Raw genomic sequence first — 16702 nt, forward strand, 5'->3', positions numbered from 1 at the left:
TATTTATTTTATACAATAAAGGCTATGCTATGAACAAGACGAAACAATAATGTGATGTTGTCATACAAGATCCTCAACTTTGTCCCTATTTTTAGGGCTTTTTGCGTTGGTGGTGAAAAACCAACCCTACTTTTTTAGGGGGGTTTGAAACATGCTCTTTCTATTGAGAATGATTTAACAGAGTTTCCAGAAGGTCTTTTTTTTTTTTTGTAAAAACGGGCTGAAAATGTGTGTGCAAGTTCACATCAAATTTCATCAAAAATCCCCAGACCAGTTGGCAGGGAATGACTCTCATCTCTGTTTCTTCCTATTTATCTCTCCTAGCTTCTTTACATCGTTCTCAGAAGCCTAAATGTATTAAAAAAATTCTTAACAGGAAAGAACCAAACTGAAAATGGAGTGGTGTTTTTTTTTCAGTTGCTCTGTCGCCAGGCAGCCAACAGCAGGACAACTAAATGTCTATGGGGATTCTCACTCATCCAGGTATGCTTGTCCCAAAAAGGTAACTGGACTTTGTTTTTTTTCTTTGAAGACATCTCACTTCTCATCCAAGAAGCTTCTTCAGTTCCACACCATTCATTCAGAACTGAAGAAGCTTCTTGGATGAGAAGCGAAACGTTGTCAAGGAAAAAACAAAGTCCAGTTGCCTTTTGAAAAAGCGCTACCCAGATCTTGAAGAGGGAACCAACTTCTGACTCAACGTCTAAAAAATGCACAGCCACCTTAGTTAGCACCAACTCCATTAAACCCATGGATTGTGAAGAAATGGGTCGTTGCCCGCCAAAACCTATGCCACCCAAATCTGGTGGTTTTTTTCCCCCCTCTCATTAAGATGCTACAAGTCCCTTGGTCCTGAATAATTTAAGGTGACCAAAAGCAAAATCTTAGAACAATTCATCAGCGGAACAATTCACCTCCAGAAGTTGTAAATGCTCCAACACTGGACGTTTTTAAGAAGAGATGGGACAATCATTTGTCTGAAACGGTATAGGACAGGGGTGGGCAACTTGTGGCTCCGGAGCCGCGAGTGGCTCTTTTATCCCTCTGCTGCAGCTCCATGTTGCCGGTTGGCTCCACAATTGATAGGGCTTTCAATTAGGACAGGTAGAGGAAAAAGGACGCGCCGCTAGGAGGGGAATCTATGGTGGGGTAAACCGGACTTCCGGTTGGTAGAGGAAAAAGGATGCTGCGCTAGGAGGAGACTCTATGGTGGGGGAAACCGGACTTCCGGTTGGTAGAGGAAAAGGGATGCTGCGCTTGGAGGAGACTCTATGGTGGGGGGAAACCGGACATCCGGTTGGTAGAGGAAAAGGGATGCTGCGCTTGGAGGAGACTCTATGGTGGGGAACCGGACTTCCGGTTGGCTGCAGAATTGAATGTGGGGCTTCCGGTTAGAACCTTTGTGGCTCTTTGAGTGTTTAAGGTTGCCGACCCCTGGTATAAGGTTTCCTGCCTTAACAGGGGGTTGGACTAGAAGACCTCTGAGGTCCTTTCCAACTCTGTTATTCTATACTAGTCTGAAATCAAAAGGCATCAGCTTCAGTTCACAAAAGCTTTTCACCAAACCCGTGAGTCAGAAAAGGGGCTACCAATCCCTGTGATTGTGGGCTTCTACACACCTCCATGAAGTCTTTTCTCTGACTGGAAGCTTGAAGAGCTGCTGATAAGGTCTGGGCCGATTTTTGATCCCATCGCTGAAGTCCAAGCGTCGCGCAGAAGAAGCAGAAGGATGATCAAAGAGAGGAGAGAAAAAACCCACAGCCATCAAGAGAAGATTAGGAAACAAGCTCAACCATCACTTGTCAGTGAGATGAGTGGCGTATAAATGTAGTCTATATCTATGTCTATATCTATATCTACATCTATATCTATAACTACTACCTATCTATCTATCTATCTATCTATTATCTATCTATTATCTATCTATCTATCTATCTATCTATCTATCTATCTATCTATCTATCTATCTATATCTAAATCTAGAACTAGAACTAGAACTAGATCTAGATCTACCTACCTACCTTCCTACCTACCTACCTAAATGGCTGTGTGTGTGTGTGTGTGTGTGTGTGTGTGTCAGCATAACTCTGGAACGCCTTGAGCAATTTCAACCAAACTTGGTACACAGATGACTTACTCTCTGGAAAAATAATACTGTGGGGGTAAGACCCCTCAGTGTGTGTGTTCTGTTAAGATATACAACCTGTTGTGCCTTAAAATGGCTTCTACTGTACAGCGCATTTGAGTTGCCATGGTAAAGGCTTCACAGTACTCCATAAGGGAGCTCTCTCTGGTAAGGGGAGGAAATCTAACATTAGAAATTACGTTTGGTCCGGACATTTCCCCCCTATAAATAAATACCAGGCAATGCCAGGTTATGGGATAGTAAAATCATAAAAATATTGATTTCCTTTTCATGGCCCGGTTCTTGGAATGCTCTTTTTTTTCTGCCTGGATCAGGGGAAATTCAACACAACATGCCACCATGTTCAGAGACATCACATTATGGGACAAAATGGCAATGTTTCATTGAGAACGTTCATTTGCTGATCAGCTCAATAGAGGAATACTTCCACTGAATTCAATATGTTCTTTGAAGCTCCACCCCACTCCACTTCCAAAAATCCATTTATCAATAAGCAAAGTTTCCATGGAGAGCTTTGACACTATCGGGCATCCGTTGGCCTTCAAGTAACCATGGTTTAGAGTTCTTTTGCTGGCCACTATGGCTATCTTCAGAGGCAAGGTGACCTGATAGGCAGACCACAGTCATCTGAGCAGAGACTGTTGGGGTTCCTTATCTTTATAGCCAGGTGTCTGCCTTCTGATTGGTCCTTAGTCAAAGACCAGCCCTCGCTAACCCAAAAATCAGCTCAGCCAATCAAAAGCCAGGGCAGCTGGTTATATAGACAGGAACATCATCAGTTGCTAACGGTCTGCCTATCACAAGATAACGTCCACATCTGCTGGTGAAAGGTCATCAAATCTTGGTGTCTAGATCATGGTCTAGACAGCAAGAAGTTACTGGCCCTCAAAGTCTACACCAGTAGACGGTTTTGACACCCCTTGCTTGAAAGGAACCTTAAGGGCTCTCAAAAGCTGTTCCTCTCCAGTCTCCCCAACTATTAATGTAGCACTCTGGCTAGTTTGCAAGAAGGTTGGACTTGACCAACTGTGACTAACATTTGACCAACCTTTGACTAAACTTTGATCAACCTTGACTAACCCTTGACCAACATTTGACTAACCCTTGACCAATCTTTGACTAACCCTTGACCAACCTTGACTAACCCTTGACCAACACTTGACTATCCTTTGACCAACCTTGACTAACTTGACTAACCTTGCCTTCGTTGAGCTTCTTCCCAGGATTGGTCTCCTCGGGGTGATAGAACCATTTCACTCGGACCACCATGTTGTTTCCCCAGGATTCCCACATGCTCTGGATCCGGCCAATGTAGGGGAGGTTGGGCCTCCCTGCTGACAGAAAGACAGCACAGTCTCCAATACGGATGATCTCCTTCCCGCGGACGATGGCCTTGTAGAAGAGTTTGCGGGCTTTCCCCTTCATTCCGCGTCTCTGTGGTGGGAAAAAGCAGGGAGTTAAGAAAACTCGGGATTCCTCCACGTTTTGACTTTTCACATTCCACTAAGCTGCAGACTGGCTGACTCAGCTGTCATTGCTTGCTGGTTAAGGTAATACAGATCGTCCTTGATGTACGACCATACTTGAGGCCAACATTTCTGTCGCTAAGTGAGAGATTTGTTAAATGAGTTTTGCCCCATTTTCCCAACTTTTCTTGCCACAGCTGTTAAGTTAATAACCCGGTTGTTAAGTGAATCCAGCTTCCTCATAGACTTTGCTTGTCAGACGGTCGCAAAGGGGGATCACATGACCTAGGGACTGTCAACCCTGAAGCTGGCCTGACTGAGGCCATTTTGAGACGTCAGTGCTGACACATCAGAGAAGAGGGGTAGGGAGGGGGGAATAGTTGGGGAGTTGTAGCCAAAGCAAAATACTTTCTCGTGGGAACCAAGGACATTCCTGCAGATGCTCGGAAGGAGGAGACTGGAGTCACCTAGCAACTGGACAGCCTCCTGATTGGATCGTGTGACTGACTGTTTTGAGGAAGTGACAAACTTTCACTTTTAATTAGGTGGGAAACCGTGGGAATATTCAGAGTCGTTTTTTCACTAGTCTGTGCCAATATGAGATATCCAATCAACCTATTCTTTGAGGAAATTGCCTGCCTCAGAGTTTTATTTGCTATGAGTATGTTACTTGGAACTCTGACGGAGCAACCGTGATAAGTACATGTCAGTTGCCAAGTGTCCAAATTTTGATCACGTAATCACGGGGATGCTGCAATGGACAAAAGTGTGAAAAATGGTCATAAGACACTTTTTTCCTGTAACTTTGAATGGTCCCTAAATGAACTGTCATAAGTCAAGGGCTACCTACACTTGCTCCTGAACTAAAGAAATACTCAGAAGCTTCCTGTTCCTTAGAGTTAACCACCTTAACCAAAGTGAAGAATGTATAATTATGTAAATATAATGATGGGAATAGCTGGGGTTGTAACCAGGTCTACCTCTTGCCCCAAAATTAGGCAGGGGTGGGTGGGTTTAAAAGCACAATGACTATCTATGTATCCTTTTTTGTTCTCTTTTAAAAAAAAGGAGGAAGATAGATGCTAAAATTAAAGATGTATATTGAAAAGGAATTATAAATGCCATCAACATAAAATGGAGCTGACTCAGAAGCTGAAATACACCAAGTAAATGAGACGAAGGGTGGGAAGTAGAGGAGAAAGGGAAGGGAAGAAGAGAGGGATAGGAGAGGGGGGGGAGGAGAGAAAGGAGGAGTGGAAAGGGGAGAGAGGAAGGAGAAGTAGAGAAGAAAAGGGTGACAGAGGGAAGAAAGGAGGTAGGGAGAGGGAGGAGGGAGGGAGAAGAAAGTGATGGATAAGGTAGAAATATGGTGTATGGAGAGTAGAAGAGCCAGTGATCGTTTTTGGGAATTGATGGTAAGATGATTGATGTAAACATTTAACAATATAATATAATGTTGGTTATGTAATAGTATACATGTGGTTATATGTTATGAAAATGAAAAAAATTAAAAAACTTTTAATATATATATAAAAAGAGTCAACCATCGGTGACCTCACCTGGTGCCTTCCAGATGTGAGTTGACAATATCCAGCCACCCAACCAGGGTGGACATTGATGAAAGCGAGTGTCTACCTCAACAAAAGAGATCATGGCGAAGGACAATCCAGGTGATGGATTGGTGCTCTTACCTGGGTCGGGTTCCCAAACCACTTCCAAAGTTGCCGTGCAGGCAGGAAGGCAGCAATTTTGGGCCGGTTCTCCACCGAGGGCAGCCTCTGGCGTTTAGCTAGTTCTTTCGTGGTGGGCAAATGGATTCCTTCCCGTTTTTTGCTCCGGTTCTTGTTGCTGCTCGGTTGTTGCTTTTGCGCTACCTGTTGCTGGGGTTGTTTGGGGTTTCGGGGATGTGAAGAGGACGGAGATTTCCCTGAGGCCTTGGTGGGCTTGGCGGGGATGGTGGGCTGCGTGGAAGAGGCGCTGGGTTGGGTCTCTGCCCCCTCGTCTTCGGAGCTGCAGGAAGAGTCTTCGTCGGTTGTGGAAGAGGAAGAGGAAGAGGAGCTGGAGCTGGAGGAGGAGGTGGAGGAGGAGGAGGAGGAAGAGGAGGAGGAGGAGGAAGAAGAGGAGGAGGAGGAGGAGGAGCTACTGCTGCTGGAGGAAGAAGAGGAGGAGGAGTTTGAAGAGGAAATTGGGGTGGAGGCTCTCGAACTGGCCGAGCTGCTATCTTGTGCTCCACTCCCGTTCTTCTCCGTTTCTTCTTCTTCTCCTCCTTCAGAATCCGAGCTGCTACCGCTACTTTCTGACTCGTCCCTCGCGGGGGCCACTTCACCGTTGTCTTCTTGAGCCTTAGAAGAAGATGGAGGATCTCCACCGTTCTCAAACTTGCCTCCAAAATTAGTCGAGGGCTCTCCCTCTGCGACCTTGCTCCCGGAAGATTTCTGCTTGGGGTTTGGACAAGGCATGGCAGTGTAGCTAAGCCCTAAGATGTTCTTAGCTTCTCTCCTACTGGCCAGATTTGACTCCCCCAGCATCCTCATGGCCTCTTTGGTCTTCTTGGTCTTGGGAGACATGACCCCCTCGTGGTCCAGCTTGATCAAGATCTCACTGTCTGGGATCTTCCTCTGAGCTTTGGGAGCGGACCCAAATTCCTGTCCCTCCTCTGTGGATTTTCCTTTCTTCGATTTGACTTTCCCCGAGGAGCTGCTGGAAGGACCATATGGTCCAGGGTAGGATTCATTCCCACGAACGTTGCCGAACGCCGGTGTCTGGAAGGTGGCAGGAACCGAGCTATGGAGCTTGGCAGAAATCTTCCCTTTGCCTGCTTTGCCGTGATGCTTGTCTTCGGCTGGAGCTGGCGGAGTCCTGGAAGGATCCGGCTGGACCTTTTTGGAAGCTTGTTTGCAAACTGGCACTTCCGAGCCAAGAGAAGAGGTGGACAGCATCTCCCCCACGATGGTTTGGTCTGCCAGAACGGATTCTTCTAGAAAGCAACAGAAAGTGCAAAATGTCAACCCTGAAGCTGGTCGAAGGAAGGCTGAGTAACGCCCACAGCGTGATTGGACTATGTGACTGATCGTTTTGGGAAAGTAGATTTTTTTTTAACTTTTAATTAGGTGAAAACCGCGGGAGACTTCAGAGTTGGTTTTCACCAGATATGTGCCAATATGATAATTCCAATAAAAAAAGTATTCTTGGAGGAATCTACCTGCCTTGGAGTCTTGCTTGCTATGGATTTATTACTTGGAACCCTGACAGAACAAGAACAACTATTTGGAACAATAATCAAGCCAGAGGTTTCCACCTAAGGATTCCCGTGTTTGCAAGATAGCAGCCACAGCATCACAGGGGATGATCCATCCCCTTTGGATACACATGTACAAGAGGGTGGCGCACTGATTGCAATGCCACACCACCCATTGTGCAGAATTTTTTTAACCACACACATTTCATAGACACCCCCTGCCTAGGAGGGATTGCATGCCATGCGAGGATGCATCGCTCCTAAAACATAGCAATTTAAATCCAAAAGGTTGACAAAGACCAAGAGACGTAATCCAGGAGGACCGGAGAACAGGGTAAAAAAATGTAGAATCTCTCATTTACAAATGTATGTATATGTGTAGTTGGAGGGACGTGGTGGCTCAGTGGCTAAGACATTGAGCCTGCCAACCAGAAAGTTCGGTGATTCGAATCCTCACTGCCACGTAACAGAGTGAGCTCCCGTTACTTGCAACAGCTCCTGTCAACCTAGCAGTTCGAAAGCACATAAAAAATGCAAGTAGAAAAAAGAGGGACCACTTTTGGTGGGAAGGGAACAGCGTTCCGTGTGCCTTCGGCATTGAGTCATGCCGGCCACATGACCAAAGAGACGTCTTCAGACTCCGCTGGCTCTTCGGCTTTGAAACGGAGATGAGTACCACCCCCTAGAGTCAGGAACGGCTAGGACATATGTATGAGGGGAACCTTTACCTTTTTTATATGTAGTTAGTTAGTACGTACCTGTTTTTTGTTTCTTACTGGGCTTCCTTCCACGCCCTTTGCCTTTGGCTCCAGATTCTTCTGATTCCACCCCATTGGCTTCGTCCTTACTGGATTTACGGCTGCGGCGTCTCATGCTGGGCACCAGGAGGGCAGGAGAGGGCTCAGCACCTGTGGGGGTCAATTGCCAGATTGAGTGGGTGCTGAACCCCCACACACACTCCGCTTCCCAAAAATGAGAAGTGGATCTTCATCCGGTTGGGTTCTCAGAAGTTGGGCTTTCAAAAGGAAGGAAGGAAGGAAGGAAGGAAGGAAGGAAGGAAGGAAGGAAGGAAGGAAGGGAGAAAGGAAGGAAAGGAAGGAAGGAGGGGAAAAAAGGAAGGAAGGAGGGAGGGAAGGAAGGAAAGAAAGAAAGAAAGAAGGAGCCCACCTCATCTTGAGATACCCAAGGAGACTATTTCTCCAGGGATGTGACAAAAAACCCCAACTCACATTGGATCTTGTAATCAGGGGGGAGAAGCCGGATGTGAGATAAAGGAATCCTCCCAGTGTCCCCATCGTCAAATTCCACAGTGATCAAATTGCCATCTTCCTCTTGATCATGGACACCTGTAGACCAAAGAGGGAACAGTTGCAACTGGAGGAAAGAGGGAAAAGTGGGAGAGACCAGTAATCCTTCCTCCCCTCCTCTTGTTTTCCACATGATTGACTAGAAGGGGGGCGTTCCACCAGGTTCGCCTGGTGCGCCAATTGCGCCCCCTACTGGACCGGAGTGCCCTGCGCACGGTCACTCATGCGCTGGTGACGTCTCGCCTGGACTACTGCAATGCCCTCTACATGGGGCTTCCCTTGGGATGCATCCGGAGACTGCAGCTAGTTCAGAACGCAGTCGCGCGGGTTATCATGGGGAGTACACGTTACTCCCACGTAACACCGCTCCTGCGCGAGCTGCACTGGCTACCTGTGGCCTTTCGGGTGCGTTTCAAGGTATTGATCACTATCTTTAAAGCGCTCCATGGCGTAGGACCTAGATATCTGCAGGATCGCATCCTACCACACACGTCCCTGCGACCTATTCGCTCACACAGGGAGGGACTCCTCCTGGTGCCGTCCGCTAGGCAGTGTCAGCGGGCGACACCTAGGAGTAGGTCCTTCTCTGTGATGGGCCCAACCCTCTGGAATGACCTCCCCCCCGACATTCGAACCACCACCGACCTCCGTTCCTTCCGTCAAAAGTTAAAGACTCACCTATTTCAATCAGCTGGCCTGGCACTTTCTTAGTTTTACCTCCTGGGGATTTATTTTAATTGGGTTTGGGTTTTTAATTGGGGATGTTTTTAGGGTTTTAGAATATATTTATTTCTTGTACAGCCTATCTCCTCCATCCAAATGCATTTAATTGTTTTATGATTGTATTTTTATCTGCATTGACTGTACACCGCCCCGAGTCCCTTTTTGGGAGAGGGGGCGGTCTAGAAATCCAAGAAATAAATAAATAAATAAATAATAATAATAATAATAATAATAATAATAATAATAATAATAATAATAATAGAAATCTGCTGAACAGTAACGACAGTGAACTATATTCACTTATACAATTTTTCAAATCTCTTTTAAGACACGTGAGGGCAGCAAATTCCGTCAAGGTTTGAGGCAGCGTGGACTTACCTCGGACAACCGTCCCTGGGTAGAGGCATCGGTACTGTTGGCTCCAATAGGCAGCTATTCGTGCACCTTCTGGGAGGAATCGCACGGAAGGGGGTTTCACATCTATGATCTGAATGGGGAGAAGATTCAAGAGCTGAAGGATGGAAGAATCGGGGACAAATTGCCAATGACAGCGGTAAAAGAGGCCCTCCACCAGCCACTACCTGCATTAGAATATTCTCTAAGGAAGACAAGTTTGAATTGTAGTCAATCAATCAGAAAAGAGCTGGAAGGGACCTTGGAGGTCCTCAAGTCCAACCCTCTGCTCAAACCAGGAGACTCTATACCACTTCAGACAAGTGGTTGGGTATATGTCTCAGGGAGAAAAGGGAAGGAGAGAAAAGAAAGGAGGGGTGGAAGGGAGGAGAAAAGGGAGGGAGAGAAAGAAGGAAAGACAGAAAGGAAGGATAGAAACAATAGCAATTGTTCTGACCCAGGCTTCCTTAGAAAGCAGTCAGCAAGGCAAACAGACTTTCCGAGGAATGTTTATCCACACGAACCTTATCTCGTTTGGAGAGCTGCCAGATAACTAGTTTCCAAACTCAGGGCAAGGCAAAACTTGGCACAGAGTCTCTTATAGTCACAAACAGAACTTTCCACTCTTGAAATGACGGAAGGAACGAATTGCTTCCTGCAAAAGCCCCCTCCCCATTCGCTCCTCTTTTGTGGGAGGGGCCAATCACCTCCAAGGTGTGGCTTTACTCCCAAGTCGACCCTGCTTTCGTAGTTGTTCTTGTCTTCTGGCCGCTCTGCCCATGCGCACACTGGGAACAGGCTCCAGCTGTTCCTCTGCTTCACTGCTGTCTATCTCCTTCTCTGCCTCCGACACAGAGCCTTCCTCTGAGCTTTCCTCAGTCCCCAGGACTGGCCCCTGTTCCTCCCCAACCTCCTCACTGTCCGACTCTGCTGCCAGCTCTTCTGGCCACCAGCGGGCCACAACAGCAATAGCCATAGCGCTTAGACTTATATACCACTTCATAGTCTTTTACAGCTCTCTCTAAGCAGTTTACAGAGTCAGCCTATTGCCACCAACAATCTGGGTCATCATTTTACTGACCTCGGAAGGATGGAAGTCTAAGTCCACCTTGAACCGGTCAGGATCGAACTCTTTGCAGTGAGCAGAGTCAGCCTGCAATCTACTGCTTTCTAACCCATGCGCCATCACGGCTCTTTTATCATCTGGTAAGTGAGGAGAGTTCCTTTCACGTTTCTAAGTTTCTTCCTCCCCCCGTTATTCAGCTGTGGGCTCTCCCATCTCTTACCTACTCGTTCCCTAAGTAGCACCTCTTCCCCTTTCTCCTACGTTCGTTCCCACGTGCTATTAACCACCAAGGCCACCAACTTACCGCTTCCTGCAGCAACTGTTCCAAGCAGTAAATGTGTGGCCGGTTTCCTCGCTCGCCTTCCACAACCACCCGGTATCTGAAATAAATACAACCACTTTTTTAAAGCCCACAAAATAGAACAAAAAATTATTTCAAATTAAAATATACATATATATCAAAGAGTCTTCGTTAGGCTCACAGAAACTAAGACGGAGAAAGTCCTTTGCTTACATGTCAGGAGAATGAACGGTTTTGACGTGCCCGGCGTAGAGTAACTTGTCATCCATGGGGATAAGGACCTTCAAGCCATCCTTCAGTTCGTCTTTGTCAATGATGCAAGAACGAGGAGCTGCAAGAGAAGCAGAGCTGAGTGTGGGGACTCGCTGTGGGCTACGCCCTCTCTTATCTGACAGTTGCTAGGCAGAACTTCTTCCCTGCTTCCTTCTCCCAAGGTCTTTCTCAAACACTATCACATCTACCCACCTGGAGTCAGGGGCCTTTCCAGAAGGAGGTTCAAGGGAATGTTCTCGTCCTCGGAGAAGCTGCTGTCTTGGTTGGGTTCAAAGTCTTCTTCAGCGGCCATGCTTTCCATAAGTTTGCTCACGGCTCCTCCTTTCCCTCGGATCTACAACGAAATCAGATTTATTATTCTACTTGCACGCTTTGGAATCCATCAACTGGATGGATATGAAGTCTCGGCCTCAGGCTAGAGTGACCATGTGGCCCAGTGGTGACATTCAAATTTTTTTACTACCGGTTCTGTGGGCATGGCTTGGTGGGTGTGGTGTGGCTTGGTGGGCATGGCAGGGGAAGGATACTGCAAAAATCTCCATTCTCTCTGCACTCTGGGGCCAGCCGGAGGTGGCATTTGCCGGTTATCTCAACTACTCAAAATCTCTGCTACCGGTTCTCCGAACTACTCAAAATTTCTTCTACCAGTTCTTCAAACTACTCAAAATTTCCGCTACCAGTTCTTCAAACTACTCAAAATTTCTGCTACCAGTTCTTCAAACTACTCAAAATTTCCACTACTGGTTCTCTGAACTACTCAAAATTCCCACTACTGGTTCTCCGAACTACTCAAAATTTCTTCTACCAGTTCTTCAAACTACTCAAAATTTCTGCTACCAGTTCTTCAAACTACTCAAAATTTCTGCTACCAGTTCTTCAAACTACTCAAAATTTCCACTACTGGTTCTCCGAACTACTCAAAATTCCCACTACTGGTTCTCCGAACTACTCAAAATTTCTGCTACCAGTTCTTCAAACTACTCAAAATTTCCGCTACCAGTTCTCCGAACTACTCAAAATTTCCGCTACCGGTTCTCCGAACTACTCAAAATTTCTGCTACCAGTTCTCTGAACTACTCAAAATTTCTTCTACCGGTTCTCCAAACTACTCAAAATTTCCACTACTGGTTCTCCGAACTACTCAAAATTTCTGCTACCAGTTCTTCAAACTACTCAAAATTTCCGCTACCAGTTCTCCGAACTACTCAAAATTTCTGCTACCAGTTCTCTGAACTACTCAAAATTTCTTCTACCGGTTCTCCAAACTACTCAAAATTTCCACTACTGGTTCTCCGAACTACTCAAAATTTCTGCTACCAGTTCTTCAAACTACTCAAAATTTCCGCTACCAGTTCTCCGAACTACTCAAAATTTCCGCTACCGGTTCTCCGAACTACTCAAAATTTCTTCTACCGGTTCTCAAAACTACTCAAAATTTCCACTACTGGTTCTCCGAACTACTCAAAATTTCTGCTACCAGTTCTTCAAACTACTAAAAATTTCTGCTACCGGTTCTCTGAACTACTCAAAATTTCTGCTACCAGTTCTTCAAACTACTCAAAATTTCTGCTACCAGTTCTTCAAACTACTCAAAATTCCCACTACTGGTTCTCCGAACTACTCAAAATCTCTGCTACCGGTTCTTCGAACTACTCAAAATTTCTGCTACCGGTTCTCCAAACTACTCAAAATTTCCGCTACCAGTTCTCCAAACTACTCAAAATTTCCGCTACCAGTTCTTCAAACTACTCAAAATTTCTGCTACCAGTTCTTCAAACTACTCAAAATTTCCACTACTGGTTCTCTGAACTACTCAAAATTCCCACTACTGGTTCTCCGAACTACTCAAAATCTCTGCTACCGGTTCTTCGAACTACTCAAAATTTCTGCTACCGGTTCTCCGAACTACTCAAAATTTCTGCTACCAGTTCTTCAAACTACTAAAAATTTCTGCTACCAGTTCTTCAAACTACTCAAAATTTCCACTACTGGTTCTCTGAACTACTCAAAATTCCCACTACTGGTTCTCCGAACTACTCAAAATCTCTGCTACCGGTTCTTCGAACTACTCAAAATTTCCACTACTGGTTCTCCGAACTACTCAAAATTTCCGCTACCGGTTCTCCAGAACCTGTCAGAACCTGCTGGATTTCACCCCTGATGTGGCCTAATGGCTACAAGTGTCTGCCTTGGATTCAGGTTTGGCACAAAGTTCTTGCTTCATTGGGGGACAGCTGGTGGAGGGCAGAAATGGGGTGAGTCCCCTTTTCTTCCTGGCTCTGCTTCTCACCTCCTTCTTTGCCTCTTTAGTCTTAGCTTTGCCCTTGCTCTTCTTGTTGGAGGTCAAAGAGTTGGCCAAGCTGGCACGCAGATCCGGCAGGGAGCTGGCGATGCCCAGAGGAGAAAGCGAAGAGGAGGAAGAAGAGGATGAGCCAGAGGAAGAGCAGACGGTCCCGTCTTTATTTTTCTTCTTCTGCAAAACAAAAGGAGAAAGATACAGAGAAGGTAACAGACTGTTGGCTTGGGGAGAGAGAGAAAAGAGAGAGAAAGAGAATGGAAAAGGAAGGAGAGAGAAAGAAAGAGAGAGAGAAGGAAGGAAAGAGAGAGAAAAAGAAAAAGAGAAGGAAGGAAGGGAAAGCCAAAGGGGGAGGGAGGGGGGAAGGAAGGACAGAAGGTGAAAAAGAGAGAAGGAGAAGGAGAGAGAAGGAAAGAAAGGAGAGAGAAAGAAAAAGGGAAGGAAGGGGAAGGGGAAAGAGAGTGAGAGGAAGAAAGAGAAAAAGAGATGGGAAGGAAGGAAAGAAAGAAAGAAAGAAAAAGAGAGAAAGACAAAGGGAAGAAAGGGAAAGGAAGGAAAGAAAGTAGGAAGGATTGATTTTTGCTCCAACTTGTCTTTCATGGAAAAAATGTTCTTTTAATTTTCCTTCCTTCCTCCTCCTCCCCCTCCTCCTCCTCCTTATTATTATTATTATTATCTTCCCATTTGGGGGGGTCATCTTTTTTTCCTACCAACGTTCCTCTCACCCCCTCTCAACCCCCACCCACCCACCCCACCTCACCCACCCCCAGTTCCTACCTTGCTCAGTTCTTTCCTCTCCTTCCCCTTGCTCCCTTCCTTCTTGGGGCTCAAAAGGTTCCCTCCCTTCAGGCAACGTCCATTTTTGGAAACCGGAATCGAGCTGGCTGAGGCGGTGGAGGCCAAGCCGGCTGAAGTGGTCGCATCGTGGAGGAAGATCCTTTCGCTTCGGCGGCGATTCCAAGGATCGTCGTCGTTGACCTCCAGCCCAAATTCGAAACTCAGGTCTTTGGGCGACCTGAATTTCTTCAGCTTCCGGCTCTTCTCAGGCGCCATCTTGGTCTTGTCCAAGGTGTTGCCCGTGGAGGCCTCCATGGCGCTCGCAGATGGACCTTGATCTAGAGATCCTTTCTTCCCATGCAGTAAACCCGCTGGGGATTTCTTCCGGATCTTCACATCGCTTTCGGAGTCGGTATATTCAAACTCGGTCCCTAAAGGCGGAATAAAAAGGATCTGTCAGCCAGAGGAGACACCCCATGAAATATCGTCCGGGATGAAGTTGGAGGACTCAGCTCCTGCTTTCCATGCCTCAAAGTCACAAAAAAAACCCAAAAAGAAATGGATTTGAGTTTAGGCTGGCGATGGCAACTTCAAGAGGCTTTAAACATTTTGCTACCAAGAGCAGAACCTGTAAGAATCGCACGTGAGAACTAAGGATTTCCCCCACCTCCTTTCGGAAGGATTTGGCTGTGCCTCAGTTTTCCCAGCTACTGGGAGGAAATCCCCTTCTGATCCCTGAAACTCTCTCCCTCCACAGTTCCACCTCTTGGAAATCCCCCCTCTCCCCCACCAACCCGCTTATCACCTTGGCCTTTCCCTTCTCTTCCAAAGCGCAGGCTTTCCAAAGGTGTCCGGACTACAACTTCCACGGGGCTGTTGGGAATTCAGGGAGGGAGCCAGGAGAGGGAAGGATGGGAGAGATTGCTCTCTTTTCCAAGGATTGATTTGGGGAAAGGGCTGCAGGTCCATCCATCTTCCCGTGGAAAACAACCCTTCCCATTCCAAAACCACTTAGAGAGGAGGAGGAGGAGGAGGAGGAGGAGGAGGAGGAGAGGAGGAGGAGGAGGAGGAAGGGGGGGAGGAGGAGGAGGAGAAGAACAGGCCTAGGTTACTATTATCTTGCATTAAGTAGTTTGGGGTGAGAACAGATCTAACTTGGAAGGATGCTGCCTTCGGGGCAGTTTTGCTATTGGAGAAGCACAAAGGGATTAAAAAGTGACATTTTAATTATTCACGTCAGCAAGACCTGGGGGAGGGGTGAAATGAGTTGGGGGGGGGGAGGCGGAAACCAGAGAGATTTCTGCCGATATTCTCAGGAGTGAATTGCTTGGGTCCCACGCATATTGAAATATGCAAACTCCAGATTAATTAATGGAGTTGATTGAAACTCTTCTGATTTAATTGGGAGCAGTGAAGGTATTTCAACCATAGTTGGATTTTTTTCTTTCGTCCCGATTAACAAAGAAAATCAACCCCTTCTCTTAATTCTCTCCAGAGAGCCCCATTCTCAAGAGTCCTTACTTAGACTGATCTCAGAAGCTAAGCAGGATTAGTCCGCTTGAGTGCTTGGATGGGAGGTGAGCTAGAAACCTTGGTGCCGCAGGGTTAGATGTGCTAGGGGTTTAAGGGTGCAAAAAGTTATCAAAGCTGGGGTTGGCATTCATGGGTGGAAAAACCTATGGTCTTCTGAACATCAATGCATGGAGGTGGACATCAATCATTTGGTCTTAGACTGGGTTTGACATTAGTCTTGCCCCAATGTATGGCTTTGAAAGTTGGACCATAAGGAAGGCTGAGCGCCAAAGAATGGAGGCCTTTGAACTCTGGTGCTGGAGAAGACTCCTGCATTGAGTCCCTTGGACTGCAAGGTGATCTAACCGGTCAGTCCTAAAGGAGATCAACCCTGGCTGCTCTTTAGAAGGCCAGATCCTGAAGAGGAAACTCCAATACTTTGGCCACCTGATGAGAAGGAAGGACTCCCTGGAGAAGAGCCTCATGCTGGGAACCATGGAGGGCAAAAGAAAAAGGGGATGACAGACAATGAAGTGGCTGGATGGAGTCACCGAAGCAGTTGGCATGAGCTTAAATGAACTCCAGAGGGTGATAGAGGATAGGAAGGCCTGGAGGAACGTCCATGGGGTCTCAATGGGTCAGACACAACTTCGCAACTAACAACAACAAAAGTAGGGTAGACAGTTTGAATGGTGGCCTATCTGGTGCAACTCCATTTCTTCAATCTTTGATGATTGAAAAATCTTGTTGAGGCCTAGATGCCACCAACATTTCCATCCTCAACTAACCCCACGTCAGTCAGTCGGGTCACTTCACATACCCAACAGTCTTTCTTCCTTCTTCTTGGCTTTCTGTTTGGCTTCCAGTTGGACGAGGGACACTGAAGGCCCAACGATGGGACTTGGGATGGCGCTGGCTGCAAATCTGGCCAGGAGTCCCAAGCCACTTTCATCCAAAGCTGATGGGGAAAGCCTCTCATTGACCATTGCCCCATAGCCTTCCATTTCTTCTTCTTCTTCATCGTCATCTTCTTCTTCCTCCTCCTCCTCCTCCTCTTCTTCTTCCGAGCTAGAATCTGAAGGTGACAAGATGAGAAACACTCATAAACCTGCAACCAGGATTCAAATCATACCATTGTTTACCCCAATGGATTTCAATACCCTTCCATGCATCCCTTTCCGATTACAAAAGGCCCATAAATTTT

At 46.6% G+C, this 16702-nt stretch overlaps 1 protein-coding gene across 2 annotated transcripts in view; it reads right to left on the bottom strand.

The window, feature by feature from the left end:
* The window catches only part of TNRC18 (trinucleotide repeat containing 18), a 71126-nt gene that overhangs the window by 3349 nt on the left and 51075 nt on the right, over window positions 1-16702 (bottom strand). For both annotated transcript variants that reach the window (XM_081965810.1, XM_081965809.1), the window contains 12 exons: window positions 16319-16573; window positions 13987-14417; window positions 13204-13386; window positions 11106-11247; window positions 10854-10971; window positions 10644-10719; window positions 9259-9367; window positions 8080-8196; window positions 7609-7758; window positions 5304-6589; window positions 3344-3580; window positions 1620-1694 (listed from right to left, as the gene is read on the bottom strand). In XM_081965810.1, the coding sequence (XP_081821936.1) occupies window positions 1620-1694; window positions 3344-3580; window positions 5304-6589; window positions 7609-7758; window positions 8080-8196; window positions 9259-9367; window positions 10644-10719; window positions 10854-10971; window positions 11106-11247; window positions 13204-13386; window positions 13987-14417; window positions 16319-16573 (3179 nt within the window). The remainder of the gene's footprint in view (window positions 1-1619; window positions 1695-3343; window positions 3581-5303; window positions 6590-7608; window positions 7759-8079; window positions 8197-9258; window positions 9368-10643; window positions 10720-10853; window positions 10972-11105; window positions 11248-13203; window positions 13387-13986; window positions 14418-16318; window positions 16574-16702) is intronic.

The sequence above is a fragment of the Natrix helvetica genome (assembly GCF_964273705.1).
Source record: "Natrix helvetica genome assembly, chromosome: 13".
In the NCBI taxonomy this organism is placed as follows: domain Eukaryota; kingdom Metazoa; phylum Chordata; class Lepidosauria; order Squamata; family Natricidae; genus Natrix; species Natrix helvetica.